The 26,371-nt window shown below is 37.2% G+C and overlaps 1 protein-coding gene across 1 annotated transcript; it reads left to right on the forward strand.

Annotated features, from left to right (window-relative positions):
- Positions 1-22,871: 22,871 nt before the first annotated feature.
- Positions 22,872-25,746, forward strand: LOC139902472 (uncharacterized). The gene is made up of 2 exons (XM_071885094.1): positions 22,872-23,487; positions 24,578-25,746. The coding sequence occupies exons 1-2, from the start codon at positions 22,872-22,874 to the stop codon at positions 25,744-25,746; spliced, it is 1,785 nt and encodes a 594-aa protein (XP_071741195.1).
- The last annotated feature ends 625 nt before the right edge of the window (positions 25,747-26,371 follow it).

Here is a 26,371-nt window from a genome sequence, read left to right on the forward strand (position 1 = left end):
TAGAAAAAGCGGCTAACATGCAACATAAAGAAGCATGTTATGCTTACGGATTAGTAATGTTCGCTTCTCACCAAAGTGAGAACAAGAACATCGGGCTAAAACTATTAAACAAAACGTTTCCACAAGTGACGGAGTCGGTAATTGGGGTAAGAAATGAGGTTTTTAGATTATTACGGGACTGTTGGACATTACGTAACCCTCGTCCCTTTGATGACGTTACAACACGCTGTCTTATCAACGGCCATAACGGTTATGTTGCACAAGACCAAGGATGGGAAGTAGTCCTAGTAAAACCAGAATGCATGACTTGTTTCTGGACGTATGAATTACGTGTCTTTATTGCCTTTGCCGAACGACTTGTGTACTAGCTAGAATTGTCTTCACAACTATCTTGTATCAAAGTTATTGTGTGCTATATTTCATGCTTTATGTAAAATAAGCGGTATTGTAAGTTTGTAAAATATTGTATAAAAGTTTGAACGCGAAATATTATTACAATCAGTTTTTCATATAGAATTGTAGTAGTTGAATTGTATATTAGCTACTAAGTATGAACTTAACGGGTAGGTACTACCCGAATTTAAACTTATAAAACGCTAATATGAAGAAAAAGCTTTTATAAATGAGTTCATATTATGCTACGAAATACTATTAACTACTCTTAATATTCTGTATGATTAACTTGTTCCATTTAACTATTTTGAAGGAAATGGCACCGACTACTCGACACACCGTGAATATGAATGAAGAGGAATTCCGTACTTTTCTAGCTTCAAACATAGCCGCAGTACAGGCTGCGCTACATACCAACAATAACCTTGGATCTAGCAGTACAGGAAATCGTGTAGGATGCACCTACAAAGAATTCACTGCCTGCAAACCTTTGGAATTTGATGGAACCGAAGGACCGATCGGATTGAAACGGTGGACCGAGAAGGTTGAATCGGTGTTTGCCATAAGTAAGTGTACTGAAGAGGACAAAGTGAAGTACGCTACGCATACCTTCACAGGTTCTGCGTTAACATGGTGGAATACCTATCTAGAGCAAGTGGGACAAGATGATGCGTACGCACTACCGTGGTCAGCATTCAAGCACTTGATGAACGAGAAGTACCGTCCCAGAACCGAGGTCAATAAGCTCAAGACAGAACTTAGAGGGTTACGAACCCAAGGATTTGATATTACCACGTACGAAAGACGATTCACAGAATTGTGCCTATTGTGTCCGGGAGCATTCGAAGATGAGGAAGAGAAGATCGACGCGTTTGTGAAAGGATTACCGGAAAGAATCCAAGAAGATATAAGTTCACACGAGCCCGGCTCCATACAACAGGCATGTAGAATGGCTCACAAACTAGTGAACCAGATTGAAGAAAGAATTAAAGAACAGACTGCTGAAGAGGCCAATGTGAAGTAAGTCAAAAGAAAGTGGGAGGAAAACGGTGATAAGAATCACCAATACAACAACAACAGCAATTACAACAATAATCGCAACAATTATCCCAACAATCGCAACATCAATCGCAACTACAACAAACGGCCCAACAACAACAACAACAACAACAACAACAGCAACTACAACAATCATCCCAACAACAATAATAACCGCAACAACAACAACAATCAGAAGCAGCTATGCCAAAGGTGTGAAAAGAATCACTCGGGGTTCTGCACCAAATTTTGCAACAAGTGTAAAAGAAATGGTCATAGCGCGGCGAAGTGTGAGGTCTACGGACCAGGGGTTAATAGAACGAAAGGAACAAATGGTGTCGGAACGAGTAATGGCGGAGCAAGTAGTGTCGGAGCAAGTTATGCCAATGTAGTTTGTTATAAATGTGGAAAACCAGGCCACATTATTAGAAATTGCCCGAACCAGGAGAACACGAATGGACAAGGCCGTGGAAGAGTTTTCAATATTAATGCGGTAGAGGCACAGGAAGACCCGGAGCTTGTTACGGGTACGTTTCTTATTGACAATAAATCTGCTTACGTTTTATTTGATTCGGGTGCGGATAGAAGCTATATGAGTAGAGATTTTTGTGCTAAATTAAGATGTCCATTGACGCCTTTGGATAGTAAATTTTTACTCGAATTAGCAAATGGTAAATTAATTTCAGCAGATAATATATGTCGGAATCGAGAAATTAAACTGGTTAGCGAAACATTTAAGATTGATTTGATACCAGTAGAGTTAGGGAGTTTTGATGTGATAATCGGTATGGACTGGTTGAAAGAAGTGAAAGCGGAGATCGTTTGTTACAAAAATGCAATTCGCATTATACGAGAAAAAGGAAAACCCTTAATGGTGTACGGAGAAAAGGGCAACACGAAGCTACATCTTATTAGTAATTTGAAGGCACAAAAACTAATAAGAAAAGGTTGCTATGCTGTTCTAGCACACGTCGAGAAAGTAGAAACTGAAGAAAAGAGCATCAATGATGTTCCCATTGCAAAAGAATTTCCCGATGTATTTCCGAAAGAATTACCGGGATTACCCCCACATCGATCCGTTGAATTTCAAATAGATCTTGTACCAGGAGCTGCACCAATAGCTCGTGCTCCTTACAGACTCGCACCCAGCGAGATGAAAGAACTGCAAAGCCAATTACAAGAACTTTTAGAGCGTGGTTTCATTCGACCAAGTACATCACCGTGGGGAGCTCCTGTTTTGTTTGTCAAGAAGAAAGATGGTACATTCAGGTTGTGTATCGACTACCGAGAGTTGAACAAACTTACCATCAAGAACCGCTACCCACTACCGAGAATTGACGACTTATTTGATCAACTACAAGGCTCGTCTGTTTATTCAAAGATTGACTTACGTTCCGGGTATCATCAAATGCGGGTGAAAGAAGATGATATTCCAAAGACTGCTTTCAGAACACGTTACGGTCATTACGAGTTTATGGTCATGCCGTTTGGTTTAACTAATGCACCAGCTGTGTTCATGGACCTTATGAACCGAGTGTGTGGACCATACCTTGACAAGTTTGTCATTGTTTTCATTGATGACATACTTATTTACTCAAAGAATGACCAAGAACACGGTGAACATTTGAGAAAGGTGTTAGAAGTATTGAGGAAGGAAGAATTGTACGCTAAGTTTTCAAAGTGTGCATTTTGGTTGGAAGAAGTTCAATTCCTCGGTCACATAGTGAACAAAGAAGGTATTAAGGTGGATCCGGCAAAGATAGAAACTGTTGAAAAGTGGGAAACCCCGAAAACTCCGAAACACATACGCCAGTTTTTAGGACTAGCTGGTTACTACAGAAGGTTCATCCAAGACTTTTCCAGAATAGCAAAACCCTTGACTGCATTAACGCATAAAGGGAAGAAATTTGAATGGAATGATGAACAAGAGAAAGCGTTTCAGTTATTGAAGAAAAAGCTAACTACGGCACCTATATTGTCATTGCCTGAAGGGAATGATGATTTTGTGATTTATTGTGATGCATCAAAGCAAGGTCTCGGTTGTGTATTAATGCAACGAACGAAGGTGATTGCTTATGCGTCTAGACAATTGAAGATTCACGAACAAAATTATACGACGCATGATTTGGAATTAGGCGCGGTTGTTTTTGCATTAAAGACTTGGAGGCACTACTTATATGGGGTCAAAAGTATTATATATACCGACCACAAAAGTCTTCAACACATATTTAATCAGAAACAACTGAATATGAGGCAGCGTAGGTGGATTGAATTATTGAATGATTACGACTTTGAGATTCGTTACCACCCGGGGAAGGCAAATGTGGTAGCCGATGCCTTGAGCAGGAAGGACAGAGAACCCATTCGAGTAAAATCTATGAATATAATGATTCATAATAACATTACTACTCAAATAAAGGAGGCGCAACAAGGAGTTTTAAAAGAGGGAAATTTAAAGGATGAAATACCCAAAGGATCGGAGAAGCATCTTAATATTCGGGAAGACGGAACCCGGTATAGGGCTGAAAGGATTTGGGTACCAAAATTTGGAGATATGAGAGAAATGGTACTTAGAGAAGCTCATAAAACCAGATACTCAATACATCCTGGAACGGGGAAGATGTACAAGGATCTCAAGAAACATTTTTGGTGGCCGGGTATGAAAGCCGATGTTGCTAAATACGTAGGAGAATGTTTGACGTGTTCTAAGGTCAAAGCTGAGCATCAGAAACCATCAGGTCTACTTCAACAACCCGAAATCCCGGAATGGAAATGGGAAAACATTACCATGGATTTCATCACTAAATTGCCAAGGACTGCAAGTGGTTTTGATACTATTTGGGTAATAGTTGATCGTCTCACCAAATCAGCACACTTCCTACCAATAAGAGAAGATGACAAGATGGAGAAGTTAGCACGACTGTATTTGAAGGAAGTCGTCTCCAGACATGGAATACCAATCTCTATTATCTCTGATAGGGATGGCAGATTTATTTCAAGATTCTGGCAGACATTACAGCAAGCATTAGGAACTCGTCTAGACATGAGTACTGCCTATCATCCACAAACTGATGGGCAGAGCGAAAGGACGATACAAACGCTTGAAGACATGCTACGAGCATGTGTTATTGATTTCGGAAACAGTTGGGATCGACATCTACCGTTAGCAGAATTTTCCTACAACAACAGCTATCATTCAAGCATTGAGATGGCGCCGTTTGAAGCACTTTATGGTAGAAAGTGCAGGTCTCCGATTTGTTGGAGTGAAGTGGGGGATAGACAGATTACGGGTCCGGAGATTATACAAGAAACTACCGAGAAGATCATCCAAATTCAACAACGGTTGAAAACCGCCCAAAGTCGACAAAAGAGCTACGCTGACATTAAAAGAAAAGATATAGAATTTGAAATTGGAGAGATGGTCATGCTTAAAGTTGCACCTTGGAAAGGCGTTGTTCGATTTGGTAAACGAGGGAAATTAAATCCAAGGTATATTGGACCATTCAAGATTATTGATCGTGTCGGACCAGTAGCTTACCGACTTGAGTTACCTCAACAACTCGCGGCTGTACATAACACTTTCCACGTCTCGAATTTGAAGAAATGTTTTGCTAAAGAAGATCTCACTATTCCGTTAGATGAAATCCAAATCAACGAAAAACTTCAATTCATCGAAGAACCCGTCGAAATAATGGATCGTGAGGTTAAAAGACTTAAGCAAAACAAGATACCAATTGTTAAGGTTCGATGGAATGCTCGTAGAGGACCCGAGTTTACCTGGGAGCGTGAAGATCAGATGAAGAAGAAATACCCGCATCTATTTCCAGAAGATTCATCAACACCTTCAACAGCTTAAAATTTCGGGACGAAATTTATTTAACGGGTAGGTACTGTAGTGACCCGAACTTTTCCATGTTTATATATATTAATTGAGATTGATATTTACATGATTAAATGTTTCCAACATGTTAAGCAATCAAACTTGTTAAGACTTGATTAATTGAAATATGTTTCATATAGATAATTGACCACCCAAGTTGACCGGTGATTCACGAACGTTAAAACTTGTAAAAACTATATGATGACATATATATGGATATATATATAGTTAACATGATACTATGATAAGTAAACATATCATTAAGTATATTAACAATGAACTACATATGTAAAAACAAGACTACTAACTTAATGATTTTTAAACGAGACATATATGTAACGATTATCGTTGTAAAGACATTTAATGTATATATATCATATTAAGAGATATTCATACATGATAATATCATGATAATATAATAATTTAAAATCTCATTTGATATTATAAACATTGGGTTAACAACATTTAACAAGATCGTTAACCTAAAAGTTTCAAAACAACACTTACATGTAACGACTAACGATGACTTAACGACTCAGTTAAAATGTATATACATGTAGTGTTTTAATATGTATTTATACACTTTTGAAAGACTTCAAAACACTTATCAAAATACTTCTACTTAACAAAAATGCTTACAATTACATCCTCGTTCAGTTTCATCAACAATTCTACTCGTATGCACCCGTATTCGTACTCGTACAATACACAGCTTTTAGATGTATGTACTATTGGTATATACACTCAAATGATCAGCTCTTAGCAGCCCATGTGAGTCACCTAACACATTTGGGAACCATCATTTGGCAACTAGCATGAAATATCTCATAAAATTACAAAAATATGAGTAATCATTCATGACTTATTTACATGAAAACAAAATAACATATCCTTTATATCTAATCCATACACCAACGACCAAAAACACCTACAAACACTTTCATTCTTCAATTTTCTTCATCTAATTGATCTCTCTCAAGTTCTATCTTCAAGTTCTAAGTGTTCTTAATAAATTCCAAAAGTTCTAGTTTCATAAAATCAAGAATACTTTCAAGTTTGCTAGCTCACTTCCAATCTTGTAAGGTGATCATCCAACCTCAAGAAATCTTTATTTCTTACAGTAGGTTATCATTCTAATACAAGGTAATAATCATATTCAAACTTTGGTTCAATTTCTATAACTATAACAATCTTATTTTAAGTGATGATCTTACTTGAACTTGTTTTCGTGTCATGATTCTGCTTCAAGAACTTCGAGCCATCCAAGGATCCATTGAAGCTAGATCCATTTTTCTCTTTTCCAGTAGGTTTATACAAGGAACTTAAGGTAGTAATGATGTTCATAACATCATTCGATTCATACATATAAAGCTATCTTATTCGAAGGTTTAAACTTGTAATCACTAGAACATAGTTTAGTTAATTCTAAACTTGTTCGCAAACAAAAGTTAATCCTTCTAACTTGACTTTTAAAATAAACTAAACACATGTTCTATATCTATATGATATGCTAACTTAATGATTTAAAACCTGGAAACACGAAAAACACCGTAAAACCGGATTTACGCCGTCGTAGTAACACCGCGGGCTGTTTTGGGTTAGTTAATTAAAAACTATGATAAACTTTGATTTAAAAGTTGTTATTCTGAGAAAATGATTTTTATTATGAACATGAAACTATATCCAAAAATTATGGTTAAACTCAAAGTGGAAGTATGTTTTCTAAAATGGTCATCTAGACGTCGTTCTTTCGACTGAAATGACTACCTTTACAAAAACGACTTGTAACTTATTTTTCCGACTATAAACCTATACTTTTTCTGTTTAGATTCATAAAATAGAGTTCAATATGAAACCATAGCAATTTGATTCACTCAAAACGAATTTAAAATGAAGAAGTTATGGGTAAAACAAGATTGGATAATTTTTCTCATTTTAGCTACGTGAAAATTGGTAACAAATATATTCCAACCATAACTTAATCAACTTGTATTGTATATTATGTAATCTTGAGATACCATAGACATGTATACAATGTTTCGACCTATCATGTCGACACATCTATATATATTTCGGAACAACCATAGACACTCTATATGTGAATGTTGGAGTTAGCTATACAGGGTTGAGGTTGATTCCAAAATATGTATAGTTTGAGTTGTGATCAATACTGAGATACGTATACACTGGGTCGTGGATTGATTCAAGATAATATTTATCGATTTATTTCTGTATATCTAACTGTGGACAACTAGTTATAGGTTACTAACGAGGACAGCTGACTTAATAAACTTAAAACATCAAAATATATTAAAAGTGTTGTAAATATATTTTGAACATACTTTGATATATATGTATATATTGTTATAGGTTCGTGAATCAACCAGTGGCCAAGTCTTACTTCCCGACGAAGTAAAAATCTGTGAAAGTGAGTTATAGTCCCACTTTTAAAATCTAATATTTTTGGGATGAGAATACATGCAGGTTTTATAAATGATTTACAAAATAGACACAAGTACGTGAAACTACATTCTATGGTTGAATTATCGAAATCGAATATGCCCCTTTTTATTAAGTCTGGTAATCTAAGAATTAGGGAACAGACACCCTAATTGACGCGAATCCTAAAGATAGATCTATTGGGCCTAACAAACCCCATCCAAAGTACCGGATGCTTTAGTACTTCGAAATTTATATCATATCCGAAGGGTGTCCCGGAATGATGGGGATATTCTTATATATGCATCTTGTTATTGTCGGTTACCAGGTGTTCACCATATGAATGATTTTTATCTCTATGTATGGGATGTGTATTGAAATATGAAATCTTGTGGTCTATTGTTACGATTTGATATATATAGGTTAAACCTATAACTCACCAACATTTTTTGTTGACGTTTAAAGCATGTTTATTCTCAGGTGAATATTAAGAGCTTCCGCTGTTGCATACTAAAATAAGGACAAGATTTGGAGTCCATGTTTGTATGATATTGTGTAAAAACTGCATTCAAGAAACTGATTTCGATGTAACATATTTGTATTGTAAACCATTATGTAATGGTCGTGTGTAAACAGGATATTTTAGATTATCATTATTTGATAATCTACGTAAAGCTTTTTAAACCTTTATTTATGAAATAAAGGTTATGGTTTGTTTTAAAAATGAATGCAGTCTTTTAAAAACGTCTCATATAGAGGTCAAAACCTCGCAACGAAATCAATTAATATGGAACGTTTTTAATCAATAAGAACGGGACATTTCAGTTGGTATCAGAGCGTTGGTCTTAGAGAACCAGAAAATTTGCATTAGTGTGTCTTATCGAGTTTGTTAGGATGCATTAGTGAGTCTGGACTTCGACCGTGTTTTCTTTAAAAATGATTGCTTAACATTTTTGTTGGAAACTATATATTTTTAACATATGAATATTATGTGATATATTAATCTCTTAACGTGTTTGATATTATGTGATAGATGTCTACCTCTAGAACAAGTCCCATTGACTCACCTAATAATAATGAAGAGTCAAATGTAAATTGGAATGATTTGTGGACTGATTCACAAGTTCCCGAAGAGGAACCGGAAGAAGAGTCGGAACCGGAAGAAGAATCGGAACCGGAAGAAGAATCGGAACCGGATGAAGAAATAGAACCGGTGGGGGAAATAATAAAACGGTTAAGTAAAAGAAAATCCTCAACCAACCGACCAAAGTTAATTATGGTCAATGGTGTTTCCGCCAAGGAAGCAAAATATTGGGAGGATTACCAATTCTCCGATGAATCGGATTCCGACGAGAATTCCGATGATGTTATAGAAATTACCCCAACTGAATTTAAAAAGGCAAAAGAAAATAATAAGGGAAAGGGCATAAAAATAGAGAAATCTAATTCCAACCCCGATGAACTTTATATGTATCGTCAACCCCCGAAGTCCTTAAGTTGTAACAATGACCCGGGAACCTCTAAACCACCAGGTTTTTCTAAACCAATGTGGACAACGACGGCTCGTATTAGGGGAACATCATATATCCCTAGAAACTTGGCAAAACGAACCAAAACCGAAGAAGAAGAAACGAGCGAGTCGGAATAAGATAGTTGTATTCGTGTGGTGTAATATATGTAATATAGTGTTCTTATGCTTTATGATATATGTAAAAATTGCTTGTATTAATAAGTATTTTTTTTTATGAAACTAACTCTTGTCTATTTTACAGTTTAAAAACACAAAATGGATAGACAACCCAATATATTAAGAGACCTACCAGGAGACATGATTGATGAAATCTTGTCTAGAGTCGGCCAGAATTCTTCGGCACAACTATTTAAGGCGAGATCAGTTTGTAAGACATTCGAAGAACGTTCCAAGAATGTCTTGGTTTATAAGAGACTTTCGTTTGAAAGATGGGGGATATCACATTGGGAAACCCATAAGTTACGATGTGTTTACTTTGACGCATATATTGCGGGGAACCCAAATGCTATTTTACGCAACGGGTTAAGAAATTATTTTGACTCAATATATCCGAATATTGGACTTCGTGATTTAGAAAAAGCGGCTAACATGCAACATAAAGAAGCATGTTATGCTTACGGATTAGTAATGTTCGCTTCTCACCAAAGTGAGAACAAGAACATCGGGCTAAAACTATTAAACAAAACGTTTCCACAAGTGACGGAGTCGGTAATTGGGGTAAGAAATGAGGTTTTTAGATTATTACGGGACTGTTGGACATTACGTAACCCTCGTCCCTTTGATGACGTTACAACACGCTGTCTTATCAACGGCCATAACGGTTATGTTGCACAAGACCAAGGATGGGAAGTAGTCCTAGTAAAACCAGAATGCATGACTTGTTTCTGGACGTATGAATTACGTGTCTTTATTGCCTTTGCCGAACGACTTGTGTACTAGCTAGAATTGTCTTCACAACTATCTTGTATCAAAGTTATTGTGTGCTATATTTCATGCTTTATGTAAAATAAGCGGTATTGTAAGTTTGTAAAATATTGTATAAAAGTTTGAACGCGAAATATTATTACAATCAGTTTTTCATATAGAATTGTAGTAGTTGAATTGTATATTAGCTACTAAGTATGAACTTAACGGGTAGGTACTACCCGAATTTAAACTTATAAAACGCTAATATGAAGAAAAAGCTTTTATAAATGAGTTCATATTATGCTACGAAATACTATTAACTACTCTTAATATTCTGTATGATTAACTTGTTCCATTTAACTATTTTGAAGGAAATGGCACCGACTACTCGACACACCGTGAATATGAATGAAGAGGAATTCCGTACTTTTCTAGCTTCAAACATAGCCGCAGTACAGGCTGCGCTACATACCAACAATAACCTTGGATCTAGCAGTACAGGAAATCGTGTAGGATGCACCTACAAAGAATTCACTGCCTGCAAACCTTTGGAATTTGATGGAACCGAAGGACCGATCGGATTGAAACGGTGGACCGAGAAGGTTGAATCGGTGTTTGCCATAAGTAAGTGTACTGAAGAGGACAAAGTGAAGTACGCTACGCATACCTTCACAGGTTCTGCGTTAACATGGTGGAATACCTATCTAGAGCAAGTGGGACAAGATGATGCGTACGCACTACCGTGGTCAGCATTCAAGCACTTGATGAACGAGAAGTACCGTCCCAGAACCGAGGTCAATAAGCTCAAGACAGAACTTAGAGGGTTACGAACCCAAGGATTTGATATTACCACGTACGAAAGACGATTCACAGAATTGTGCCTATTGTGTCCGGGAGCATTCGAAGATGAGGAAGAGAAGATCGACGCGTTTGTGAAAGGATTACCGGAAAGAATCCAAGAAGATATAAGTTCACACGAGCCCGGCTCCATACAACAGGCATGTAGAATGGCTCACAAACTAGTGAACCAGATTGAAGAAAGAATTAAAGAACAGACTGCTGAAGAGGCCAATGTGAAGTAAGTCAAAAGAAAGTGGGAGGAAAACGGTGATAAGAATCACCAATACAACAACAACAGCAATTACAACAATAATCGCAACAATTATCCCAACAATCGCAACATCAATCGCAACTACAACAAACGGCCCAACAACAACAACAACAACAACAACAACAACAGCAACTACAACAATCATCCCAACAACAATAATAACCGCAACAACAACAACAATCAGAAGCAGCTATGCCAAAGGTGTGAAAAGAATCACTCGGGGTTCTGCACCAAATTTTGCAACAAGTGTAAAAGAAATGGTCATAGCGCGGCGAAGTGTGAGGTCTACGGACCAGGGGTTAATAGAACGAAAGGAACAAATGGTGTCGGAACGAGTAATGGCGGAGCAAGTAGTGTCGGAGCAAGTTATGCCAATGTAGTTTGTTATAAATGTGGAAAACCAGGCCACATTATTAGAAATTGCCCGAACCAGGAGAACACGAATGGACAAGGCCGTGGAAGAGTTTTCAATATTAATGCGGTAGAGGCACAGGAAGACCCGGAGCTTGTTACGGGTACGTTTCTTATTGACAATAAATCTGCTTACGTTTTATTTGATTCGGGTGCGGATAGAAGCTATATGAGTAGAGATTTTTGTGCTAAATTAAGATGTCCATTGACGCCTTTGGATAGTAAATTTTTACTCGAATTAGCAAATGGTAAATTAATTTCAGCAGATAATATATGTCGGAATCGAGAAATTAAACTGGTTAGCGAAACATTTAAGATTGATTTGATACCAGTAGAGTTAGGGAGTTTTGATGTGATAATCGGTATGGACTGGTTGAAAGAAGTGAAAGCGGAGATCGTTTGTTACAAAAATGCAATTCGCATTATACGAGAAAAAGGAAAACCCTTAATGGTGTACGGAGAAAAGGGCAACACGAAGCTACATCTTATTAGTAATTTGAAGGCACAAAAACTAATAAGAAAAGGTTGCTATGCTGTTCTAGCACACGTCGAGAAAGTAGAAACTGAAGAAAAGAGCATCAATGATGTTCCCATTGCAAAAGAATTTCCCGATGTATTTCCGAAAGAATTACCGGGATTACCCCCACATCGATCCGTTGAATTTCAAATAGATCTTGTACCAGGAGCTGCACCAATAGCTCGTGCTCCTTACAGACTCGCACCCAGCGAGATGAAAGAACTGCAAAGCCAATTACAAGAACTTTTAGAGCGTGGTTTCATTCGACCAAGTACATCACCGTGGGGAGCTCCTGTTTTGTTTGTCAAGAAGAAAGATGGTACATTCAGGTTGTGTATCGACTACCGAGAGTTGAACAAACTTACCATCAAGAACCGCTACCCACTACCGAGAATTGACGACTTATTTGATCAACTACAAGGCTCGTCTGTTTATTCAAAGATTGACTTACGTTCCGGGTATCATCAAATGCGGGTGAAAGAAGATGATATTCCAAAGACTGCTTTCAGAACACGTTACGGTCATTACGAGTTTATGGTCATGCCGTTTGGTTTAACTAATGCACCAGCTGTGTTCATGGACCTTATGAACCGAGTGTGTGGACCATACCTTGACAAGTTTGTCATTGTTTTCATTGATGACATACTTATTTACTCAAAGAATGACCAAGAACACGGTGAACATTTGAGAAAGGTGTTAGAAGTATTGAGGAAGGAAGAATTGTACGCTAAGTTTTCAAAGTGTGCATTTTGGTTGGAAGAAGTTCAATTCCTCGGTCACATAGTGAACAAAGAAGGTATTAAGGTGGATCCGGCAAAGATAGAAACTGTTGAAAAGTGGGAAACCCCGAAAACTCCGAAACACATACGCCAGTTTTTAGGACTAGCTGGTTACTACAGAAGGTTCATCCAAGACTTTTCCAGAATAGCAAAACCCTTGACTGCATTAACGCATAAAGGGAAGAAATTTGAATGGAATGATGAACAAGAGAAAGCGTTTCAGTTATTGAAGAAAAAGCTAACTACGGCACCTATATTGTCATTGCCTGAAGGGAATGATGATTTTGTGATTTATTGTGATGCATCAAAGCAAGGTCTCGGTTGTGTATTAATGCAACGAACGAAGGTGATTGCTTATGCGTCTAGACAATTGAAGATTCACGAACAAAATTATACGACGCATGATTTGGAATTAGGCGCGGTTGTTTTTGCATTAAAGACTTGGAGGCACTACTTATATGGGGTCAAAAGTATTATATATACCGACCACAAAAGTCTTCAACACATATTTAATCAGAAACAACTGAATATGAGGCAGCGTAGGTGGATTGAATTATTGAATGATTACGACTTTGAGATTCGTTACCACCCGGGGAAGGCAAATGTGGTAGCCGATGCCTTGAGCAGGAAGGACAGAGAACCCATTCGAGTAAAATCTATGAATATAATGATTCATAATAACATTACTACTCAAATAAAGGAGGCGCAACAAGGAGTTTTAAAAGAGGGAAATTTAAAGGATGAAATACCCAAAGGATCGGAGAAGCATCTTAATATTCGGGAAGACGGAACCCGGTATAGGGCTGAAAGGATTTGGGTACCAAAATTTGGAGATATGAGAGAAATGGTACTTAGAGAAGCTCATAAAACCAGATACTCAATACATCCTGGAACGGGGAAGATGTACAAGGATCTCAAGAAACATTTTTGGTGGCCGGGTATGAAAGCCGATGTTGCTAAATACGTAGGAGAATGTTTGACGTGTTCTAAGGTCAAAGCTGAGCATCAGAAACCATCAGGTCTACTTCAACAACCCGAAATCCCGGAATGGAAATGGGAAAACATTACCATGGATTTCATCACTAAATTGCCAAGGACTGCAAGTGGTTTTGATACTATTTGGGTAATAGTTGATCGTCTCACCAAATCAGCACACTTCCTACCAATAAGAGAAGATGACAAGATGGAGAAGTTAGCACGACTGTATTTGAAGGAAGTCGTCTCCAGACATGGAATACCAATCTCTATTATCTCTGATAGGGATGGCAGATTTATTTCAAGATTCTGGCAGACATTACAGCAAGCATTAGGAACTCGTCTAGACATGAGTACTGCCTATCATCCACAAACTGATGGGCAGAGCGAAAGGACGATACAAACGCTTGAAGACATGCTACGAGCATGTGTTATTGATTTCGGAAACAGTTGGGATCGACATCTACCGTTAGCAGAATTTTCCTACAACAACAGCTATCATTCAAGCATTGAGATGGCGCCGTTTGAAGCACTTTATGGTAGAAAGTGCAGGTCTCCGATTTGTTGGAGTGAAGTGGGGGATAGACAGATTACGGGTCCGGAGATTATACAAGAAACTACCGAGAAGATCATCCAAATTCAACAACGGTTGAAAACCGCCCAAAGTCGACAAAAGAGCTACGCTGACATTAAAAGAAAAGATATAGAATTTGAAATTGGAGAGATGGTCATGCTTAAAGTTGCACCTTGGAAAGGCGTTGTTCGATTTGGTAAACGAGGGAAATTAAATCCAAGGTATATTGGACCATTCAAGATTATTGATCGTGTCGGACCAGTAGCTTACCGACTTGAGTTACCTCAACAACTCGCGGCTGTACATAACACTTTCCACGTCTCGAATTTGAAGAAATGTTTTGCTAAAGAAGATCTCACTATTCCGTTAGATGAAATCCAAATCAACGAAAAACTTCAATTCATCGAAGAACCCGTCGAAATAATGGATCGTGAGGTTAAAAGACTTAAGCAAAACAAGATACCAATTGTTAAGGTTCGATGGAATGCTCGTAGAGGACCCGAGTTCACCTGGGAGCGTGAAGATCAGATGAAGAAGAAATACCCGCATCTATTTCCAGAAGATTCATCAACACCTTCAACAGCTTAAAATTTCGGGACGAAATTTATTTAACGGGTAGGTACTGTAGTGACCCGAACTTTTCCATGTTTATATATATTAATTGAGATTGATATTTACATGATTAAATGTTTCCAACATGTTAAGCAATCAAACTTGTTAAGACTTGATTAATTGAAATATGTTTCATATAGATAATTGACCACCCAAGTTGACCGGTGATTCACGAACGTTAAAACTTGTAAAAACTATATGATGACATATATATGGATATATATATAGTTAACATGATACTATGATAAGTAAACATATCATTAAGTATATTAACAATGAACTACATATGTAAAAACAAGACTACTAACTTAATGATTTTTAAACGAGACATATATGTAACGATTATCGTTGTAAAGACATTTAATGTATATATATCATATTAAGAGATATTCATACATGATAATATCATGATAATATAATAATTTAAAATCTCATTTGATATTATAAACATTGGGTTAACAACATTTAACAAGATCGTTAACCTAAAAGTTTCAAAACAACACTTACATGTAACGACTAACGATGACTTAACGACTCAGTTAAAATGTATATACATGTAGTGTTTTAATATGTATTTATACACTTTTGAAAGACTTCAAAACACTTATCAAAATACTTCTACTTAACAAAAATGCTTACAATTACATCCTCGTTCAGTTTCATCAACAATTCTACTCGTATGCACCCGTATTCGTACTCGTACAATACACAGCTTTTAGATGTATGTACTATTGGTATATACACTCAAATGATCAGCTCTTAGCAGCCCATGTGAGTCACCTAACACATGTGGGAACCATCATTTGGCAACTAGCATGAAATATCTCATAAAATTACAAAAATATGAGTAATCATTCATGACTTATTTACATGAAAACAAAATAACATATCCTTTATATCTAATCCATACACCAACGACCAAAAACACCTACAAACACTTTCATTCTTCAATTTTCTTCATCTAATTGATCTCTCTCAAGTTCTATCTTCAAGTTCTAAGTGTTCTTAATAAATTCCAAAAGTTCTAGTTTCATAAAATCAAGAATACTTTCAAGTTTGCTAGCTCACTTCCAATCTTGTAAGGTGATCATCCAACCTCAAGAAATCTTTATTTCTTACAGTAGGTTATCATTCTAATACAAGGTAATAATCATATTCAAACTTTGGTTCAATTTCTATAACTATAACAATCTTATTTTAAGTGATGATCTTACTTGAACTTGTTTTCGTGTCATGATTCTGCTTCAAGAACTTCGAGCCATCCAAGGATCCATTGAAGCTAGATCCATTTTTCTCTTTTCCAGTAGGTTTATACAAGGAACTTAAGGTAGTAATGATGTTCATAACATCATTCGATTCATACATATAAAGCTATCTTATTCGAAGGTTTAAACTTGTAATCACTAGAACATAGTTTAGTTAATTCTAAACTTGTTCGCAAACAAAAGTTAATCCTTCTAACTTGACTTTTAAAATAAACTAAACACATGTTCTATATCTATATGATATGCTAACTTAATGATTTAAAACCTGGAAACACGAAAAACACCGTAAAACCGGATTTACGCCGTCGTAGTAACACCGCGGGCTGTTTTGGGTTAGTTAATTAAAAACTATGATAAACTTTGATTTAAAAGTTGTTATTCTGAGAAAATGATTTTTATTATGAACATGAAACTATATCCAAAAATTATGGTTAAACTCAAAGTGGAAGTATGTTTTCTAAAATGGTCATCTAGACGTCGTTCTTTCGACTGAAATGACTACCTTTACAAAAACGACTTGTAACTTATTTTTCCGACTATAAACCTATACTTTTTCTGTTTAGATTCATAAAATAGAGTTCAATATGAAACCATAGCAATTTGATTCACTCAAAACGAATTTAAAATGAAGAAGTTATGGGTAAAACAAGATTGGATAATTTTTCTCATTTTAGCTACGTGAAAATTGGTAACAAATATATTCCAACCATAACTTAATCAACTTGTATTGTATATTATGTAATCTTGAGATACCATAGACACGTATACAATGTTTCGACCTATCATGTCGACACATCTATATATATTTCGGAACAACCATAGACACTCTATATGTGAATGTTGGAGTTAGCTATACAGGGTTGAGGTTGATTCCAAAATATGTATAGTTTGAGTTGTGATCAATACTGAGATACGTATACACTGGGTCGTGGATTGATTCAAGATAATATTTATCGATTTATTTCTGTATATCTAACTGTGGACAACTAGTTATAGGTTACTAACGAGGACAGCTGACTTAATAAACTTAAAACATCAAAATATATTAAAAGTGTTGTAAATATATTTTGAACATACTTTGATATATATGTATATATTGTTATAGGTTCGTGAATCAACCAGTGGCCAAGTCTTACTTCCCGACGAAGTAAAAATCTGTGAAAGTGAGTTATAGTCCCACTTTTAAAATCTAATATTTTTGGGATGAGAATACATGCAGGTTTTATAAATGATTTACAAAATAGACACAAGTACGTGAAACTACATTCTATGGTTGAATTATCGAAATCGAATATGCCCCTTTTTATTAAGTCTGGTAATCTAAGAATTAGGGAACAGACACCCTAATTGACGCGAATCCTAAAGATAGATCTATTGGGCCTAACAAACCCCATCCAAAGTACCGGATGCTTTAGTACTTCGAAATTTATATCATATCCGAAGGGTGTCCCGGAATGATGGGGATATTCTTATATATGCATCTTGTTATTGTCGGTTACCAGGTGTTCACCATATGAATGATTTTTATCTCTATGTATGGGATGTGTATTGAAATATGAAATCTTGTGGTCTATTGTTACGATTTGATATATATAGGTTAAACCTATAACTCACCAACATTTTTTGTTGACGTTTAAAGCATGTTTATTCTCAGGTGAATATTAAGAGCTTCCGCTGTTGCATACTAAAATAAGGACAAGATTTGGAGTCCATGTTTGTATGATATTGTGTAAAAACTGCATTCAAGAAACTGATTTCGATGTAACATATTTGTATTGTAAACCATTATGTAATGGTCGTGTGTAAACAGGATATTTTAGATTATCATTATTTGATAATCTACGTAAAGCTTTTTAAACCTTTATTTATGAAATAAAGGTTATGGTTTGTTTTAAAAATGAATGCAGTCTTTTAAAAACGTCTCATATAGAGGTCAAAACCTCGCAACGAAATCAATTAATATGGAACGTTTTTAATCAATAAGAACGGGACATTTCAGAAAACCTGCTGACTTTGAAACTATTAGGCCGACGTTTTCAAGTGCACCGTGGAGCTAACTAACGTGAGGATGAAAAACGGTTGGTTTTACAACAGCTGTGGTATTTGCAAGGCTAAGAAGAGCGTATCGAGACAGGATGGAGGTTTTTGGTGTGAATCGTGTGAAAAAAAGGTTCCCGAGCCGCTTGCAAGGTTGTCACTATCCATTTTCCCCTGTTATTCTCCTGTGATTAACTTAAAACCACCTTTCCCAAAACACTAGAGCTGCTAACACCTGCTCCCCTCACCGGTTCACAGGTTTCGCGTCCAATTTGATGTCCGGGACTCGAGCGCTGAAACGGTCGTGGTCATGTTTGATGAAACAGCTGAGCAGCTCGCTGGGACAACCTCTCAATCCCTCTTGGATGCCCAGGATGCGGTAATATTTCTACATCCCTATCATACATTTGTCCGTTAACAATATAGCACTATGACCCCACGATTTTTGTACCTCAGCTGATAACATTTGTACATGTGGATATATTTACAGGCAACCTGCACCACCGTTTTACCCAACCCACTGGCTAATCTGCTGAATACGACCCAAGTGCTACTTTTGAAGGTCAACTCTTATTATGAACATGGAACATACGAAAGTTTTAATTGTATAAAAGTATACTCGGACGAAGATGCCCCCGAACCGGTTGTATCCGACGATTTCGATCCCGGTATGTTTCCTCCAGCTGTTAAGCCAGGTGCTGCGCCAACCGTTTCGCCTGCTGCAACACCCAAAGGGGTTAAGCGAACAATTGAAATCCCCACTCCGGCAAAGGAATTGGAACGCCCTAGCCGCCGCAAGTATGATCTAATCTATCTCACTGTTTGACACATGCACTGAGATTTGTTTATGTAGATACATACTTATATTACCCAAACCGCCCTACATCCTGATATTAATCACTATCGTGTCTTGCAGGTTTATTGTGACAACCTCTGACTCAGAAGACGACACGGGCGCGGTTACAGTTACCTAGAAGGATAAGAGTGGCCGGCCGAAGGAATGAAAAGGAACTATGTATTTAAATAACCAGTTCCACCTCCTGAGTTATCGTTATGTTATTTACCGTTTTTTGGAACAATGTTTGTTTTGTTGATTTCCCTATTTGGTCTTATGTTTTGGCCTAAAAACTTATGGTTTATGGTTTTTGGTTTTCTAATAAAGTTATGGTTTTATCCACTCAAGTTGTTTGCAATAACTATACTTAACACTCATTCTAACATGGACGATACATTGTTTTGCACAACTGCCTGCTTCGGTGCCCAACAAACCAATATAAGACCCGTATGTTTAAAGTGTGGACTTTTCGTCAGACCCTACCTCCATCCACAGTTTTTCACCCGTTGGTCCCAACCTGTTTAAATATTTTCATGTTTTGCGTTAACAAACGCCGTCAGTCATTTTTTCCCCGTCCCTATGGAGCCATTGATGCGGCCCGACTGAAACCCAGCGAGCCCCATTTTGCGCTAGAGGGAAACAGACTTCACACGTTTGCCTTCAAACAAATGTCATAGTTGATGTCCATGAACCAGGTATCATCAGTCACATTGACCCTTTAGCAATTAGTCCTTTATTACTTCCAGTAACAAACCATTTTGCACTACAGGGAAACAGACTTCAACCGTTTCCCTTCAAACGCAAGTCACAGTTGAAGTCCATTTGCCAGGTATCATCACTAACATTGCCCATTTAGTGAGTAGCCCTTTATTACTTCCAGTAACAAACACTTGCTACATGATTGACCCGTTCATTTGCACCCGTAATGTCCTTTATACTGGAGACCGTGTTAACTACTAGGCTTTCTTAAATATAAACAAAATATAGACCACCCCAATACATGTCTGTGTTAATAAGCTCATATACCCATTAATGCTCAATACCAGGTAATGCATTGATGTGGAGAGAACAAACATTCTTTAAATTGTCATTGTCATTGTCATTATTGTTATTTTATGCCTAACCCTTTTAACATTCAATGTTTGCAGCAAAGCGAAAGGACTCTAGAATGGGAAAAGCCCATTCATACATTTATGTCCATCTCTATAAGAACCTATTTTGTGCATCAACATATCCAAACATTTCGAATGGCCTCAACTTCAAATACACCCACCGAGCAAGCCAAACTTCCAGGTATGTACTGTACCACTGTAATTCAGGTTCAAATTTTTTGGTTAATAATATAAATGTGATCCTTGCTCATGTCAAATGCGCAGGCCCATGGCCATATCTGTCAATAGCAAACGACACACTCAATGGTCTATCAATTTGCTCCTCAAGAACAACAACCCCGCTTGGGAAAACACAAATATTATCTGCTCTCAGGTTAATTGACACCGGGGATCTGGATGAAGGTACTTTCAAAGAAATTTAAAAAGTAGCTTATGTAAGACCAACTTTAGTATTAATACCAACGCCTTTCTAATGGTATCCATGTTCGTGCAAGGGAAGCAAGCACAGAAGAAGGATTTGTTTTGTTAGCAGACCTACCACTAAAATCAATTAAGATAGAATCAATCGCGACACCGATGCACGGTCACATACAGCAGTTTATCGGACTGAAATTCGCAGGCCCCTTTCTCGGATCAGATTTCAGTAAGCACGTAGTCATTTACTCGAACAATTTCATACTTACAAGCTCGCCTGGCGCTTTATATAGACCGGTTTGTATTTGCTAGCTATGTACATTAACACCCACTCCCACACGTTACCTTTTTCAGAAGGACCACTCGGCACCACAGACGCTCAACGGCAACCAAGGACCACCCCAGGTTTGGATTTGTTCTAAGATCTGTTTTAAATGTTGGTATTATGAAATTATGATTGTCGTATTGTATATCTATACAACTTATAAGACTAATAATTAGGTTCGTAGTTACTATTATGATTATAGCTCATAATCGTGATTATAAAAAATATAAATATGATTACCATTGTTACATTTATAATTATTAAATTTAAGTGACAGTTTATATCATCGTACGCTTCCTTACAGGTCCATCATTTTCAATATGCCAAAAAACATTATTTTACGTATAATTCATAATTATCATCATGAATATGCTTACATTCATCCATTTGTATTCTTATTATCTGGGGTTGCTATTATGATTATACCTGATAGTTACAATTATAAGTAAACATATGATTACCATTGTTACTTTTATTAGTATTAGATTATTCTTTCAATTTATGTCGGTATATGGTTGGTCAAGAGGCAACACTTGCAATAGACCCAAAAACATTATTGTACCTACAATTCATAAATACCATTATAAATTTACTTAGTAAGATAAATTTTTTGGCCACTATTTTTATTATTACTACACTTTACTCTCTCTATGTATAAGGGAAACTTAAATAATACCACTAACATAATGAATTACATATAAATTTACCTTATTATGCAAAAGTATTTGCGGCTAAAGTAAAATAAAGATAAATAAAAAAATAAAATAACATTTATTTAACAAATGCAGGTGTGAACCTGGCATGCTTGCAGGCACCAACAAAGAACATTAGAAGAAAGGCTTCTAATTCTTCAGGTCGCCTAATTCCCTTTCGAGCTACATTCCAACCATTGATATTGTTCACACTCCCTCTACATGCATCCATAGCTAAATACTAACTACATTAGTTACTTTTTCAGGTTCCGCCGTCTCTTACCATAACCAGGGCTCCCCTGCCTACACATGCATGTTTTGCCACTCAAGAATGTGGTATGAGGAAAGAAGTAACAAACCCAAAAAAACCACCAACCCAACGTTCTCTCTATGTTTCCAGAATAGAAAGGTCCTTCTACCAAAACTTAAAGATCCTCCTTTGGTCTTGAATACGTTGCTGAACTATGCTGACCACGCAACGGCCAAATTTCGAGAGCAAATCAGGATCTACAACAGCATGTTTGCATTCACATCTTTCGGGGCCAGAATTGACCACTCAATTAACCGTGGGCGCGGACCCTACACCTTTCGCATTAGTGGCCAAACATACCATAAAATTGGGTCGCTCTTACCGAAAGAAGGGAGCGCCCCAAGGTATGCGCAACTATACTTTTTTGACACCCAAAATGAGGCCCGAAATCGTATGTCTGCTTTCATGGGATCTACATCCAGCCAGCAATTAGATGAAAACATCACCAACAATCTCATAAACATGTTAAATGAATTTAGTGCGGTTGCGCAGGCCTTCCGCATGGCCCGAGATTGGGCGGCTAACAATACGACTTCGAACTTTCAGCTGCGGTTGCTTTCTAAAACTGCAAATACACGACAATATAATGCTCCGAACGTCGCTGAGGTCGCAGCATTGATAACAAGTGACTTTGGCCACTGCACAACTGCTCGGGATATTATTGTTCAAAAAAAATTCACCACTGCACCGAATATCTGAGCTGCATCAACTCTACATGGCATTGCAATATCCTTTGCTATTTCCCTACGGAGAAATGGGATACCACGAAGAAATACCATATCATAGTAATAGTGGCAGAAGGAAAACTAACAGAGGTTATGTTACCATGCGAGAATTCTATTGTTATCGGATTCAACAGCGGGAAAATGAAGGAACAACTATACTTAGAGGCGGAAGGTTATTCCAACAATATTTAGTTGACGCTTACACAGCCGTAGAAGAACAAAGACTTAAGTGGTTAAGGAACCACCAGAATGAGCTCCGCATCGACCTCTACAATTACGTGTGCGACGCTGTCACCCGAGGCGACACACGAGCTAGCGCAATTGGGAAACGGATTATTCTTCCATCCTCACATACCGGAAGCCCACGCTATATGGTGCAAAGCTACCAGGATGCAATGGCTTTGTGTCAAGAATTTGATAATCCTGATTTGTTCATCATGTTTACTTCTAATCCGAGATGGCCCGAAATAGAAGAGATGCTTTCATATATTGAAGGTCAACGGGCCCCTGATAGGCCAGAGATTGTTGCAAGGTTGTTCAAGCAGAAATTGGATGCCATGATGTCTGATATTATGAAAGCTCATGTGTTTGGCACCTGTGAAGCAGGTATTACATCACCCGACTTTTGACACACACAACATTAGATTTTCACATCTAATTTATTAGCAACCATATCTTTTATTTTTACTGTCGTCCCTGTATTAACAAACAAAAAAACCCGTTTACACTAAATACGCTTAAATAGTAAGTAACCGGGCGGGCAGGGTTGGCTCGCCCTCCACAAACGATCTGGCTACAAATTGTTACCTGATGCCCAGTTAAGTACATATAACTGGCTTACACAGATGTGACCGGCCTCCTACCCTGGTTTGTACGTCGGTCAAACCCCATTGTATCCAACAATTATTACTTACCTTATTTTACCAGTCACTCTAGGTTTGTATTATTTTACCCCTTTTATCCCTCTTTCTTATATTCTGAGGCATTACCCCGTCCAGGTAAAATTCAAATATTTCTCACTAAATTGACACTTTTGTACAGTGATTCTGTATTGCTCCAACGTCCACCATTTTTGTGGTTTTAACACTAGCTGCATACTATTATATGACAGTTATCCCAATTGGGGTGCAAATAACCTACTTATATATTACACTTTTAACCATCACACTTATCTTACATATTTATTTGTGTCTGTGTCTTCCTAATACAGTGCGGTCACCACCTGGCAACTACTGTATACGTGTTGGCGTCATTGGGGTGTAAAAAACCTACTATATATTAGACTTTTAACCATTGCATGTATCTCATGTATTTATGTGTGTGCACGTCTTCCTAAATACAATGCGGTTTGTATCAATTTACACAGGAATAACAGTTCCCCTAACACTGTTGTTTATGCTCTATTTTTCACCCGTATTAAGATTTACATTTGTAATAAAATTATCAACCCAACAGCATTTAAGTTTCCCCTAACAGAATATGTTGCCCGATTTTTTAAAAAAAAAAACCTAAGAGGACAATATTGCCGGCCGCCCACGTGAAAATCTCCTAACTATTAAAGTCAGGACATTTCACCCATCCGGTATTTGACACCCGCAGGCTAACCATTTTTTACCTTCTTTTGCAGGCATCTATATAATTTAATTTCAAAAACATGGCTTGCCTCATGTACACATGTTGTTTTGGCTTACACCAGACTTTAAGTGTAAAACACCGGAAGAGATTGACGATATCATATCTGCTGAAATACCATCTGAAACAGAAGATCCAACCGCTTTCAAAGCCGTGACTGAGTACATGCTTCATGGCCCGTGCGGCGGGAATATCCTGGACGCCCCTTGCATTATTGATAAAAGGTGTTCTAAGCATTTCCCGAAACCATACAATGCAGAAACAACAATAGACGAAGAAGGCTATGCACACTATCGCCGTCGAAACAATGGCGTAACAGTCAGTAAAGGAAAGGGCACCCTTGACAACAGTTTCGTCGTGCCTTACAATAGGTATCTCCTTCTCAAATACAATGCCCACATAAATGTTGAGTGGTGTAATCGATCACGCGCCATTAAGTACTTATTTAAATACTTAAACAAGGGCCCTGATCGGGCAACCATTGTAATTGAAGAAAACCTTACCCCGGTTAACACCTCCAGTTCAGAAGTGGTTACTGAGGTGGATGAATTCAAAAACTATTTAGACTGTCGGTACTTATCTTCGTGTGAAGCAGTTTGGAGGATGTTTTCATTCGACATTCACTTCTCTAAGCCATCGGTTATAAAGCTATCATACCATCTACCAAATCACCATACAATCACACTGCATGATTCACAAAATCTCCCTGCACTGCTGCATAGAGAGAGTATCAAGGAAACCATGTTCACCGACTGGCTTGAACTTAACAAACGAGACCCCACTGCTAGAACTCTCACTTATGCAAAAATCCCTAAGTATTATGTTTGGAATCAGGATGCCAAAACCTGGACACGCCGAAAACAAAGAACATGCATTGGCCGTATCGTGTACTCGCACCCAGCATCTGGTGAACGTTATTATCTGAGGTTGCTGTTAAATAAAGTCAAAGGCCCCCAAACATATGAAGAAATACGTACAGTCGATGGTATTCTACATCCCACATTTAAAGATGCATGTTTCGCCTTTGGGTTGATCAATGATGATAGAGAGTGGACAGAAGCTATAGCTGAAGCTAGGTTATGGGCATGTGGGGCACAACTGCGGGATCTGTTTGTCACAATTCTACTTTTTTGCAACGTGACTAAACCACTAAAGCTTTGGGAATCAAATTGGGAATCTTTGGCAGAAGATATCCTCCATAAAAACGCAAACTATACAACTACCCAGAATTGAGTGAGGCTCAACTTAGAAATTATTGTTTGTTGGAAATTGATGTGAAGCGAGGTGTATATAAAATAGTATTATTTTTAGTGCGAAAATACTATTAAATACGATACAATTTTACACAAGATATTTATTTATTTATAGAATGGATATACTTAAACCTTGCTACAACACTTATAGGCAGTGTACCTAATCGTACAGTAGTGTAGTTTTTAGTAAGTCCGGTTCGTTCCACAGGGAAATCTTTAAACAAAGCTCAACGCTATATTAGTTTACTTTTATAAAAATACAAATATATATATAGGTAATATTATTATTATAAAGGGGGGTTTTTACCGTTTAATGACCGGTTTGTCGATTTTAAGATTTTAGTCGCAGTTAAAACCTAATGTAAAATATAAAATAAATACAAGACTTAAATTAAAGCGTAAAGTAAATAACGATAATGAAATTACAATAAATAAAAGTGCGATAATTAGAAGTGCAATTAAATATAAAATAAAGGAAATTAAATATGAAATAAAAGAATTATGCTTATTTAAACTTCCGTAATCATGATGTTTGACGTGTTGATTTTAGTTTTATGCCCATGGGTTAATTGTCCTTTGTCCTGGATTATTCAGTATGTCCGTCT

Source organism: Rutidosis leptorrhynchoides, chromosome 3 (genome assembly GCF_046630445.1).
Source record: "Rutidosis leptorrhynchoides isolate AG116_Rl617_1_P2 chromosome 3, CSIRO_AGI_Rlap_v1, whole genome shotgun sequence".
Classification (NCBI taxonomy): domain Eukaryota; kingdom Viridiplantae; phylum Streptophyta; class Magnoliopsida; order Asterales; family Asteraceae; genus Rutidosis; species Rutidosis leptorrhynchoides.

Coding starts and splice junctions, on each gene's coding strand:
- LOC139902472 (XM_071885094.1), top strand. CDS start 22,872: ATGGCATTGCAATATCCTTTGCTATTTCCCTACGGAGAAATGGGATAC. Junction 23,488..24,577: donor GTTTGGCACCTGTGAAGCAG/GTATTACATCAC, acceptor GGCTTACACCAG/ACTTTAAGTGTAAAACACCG.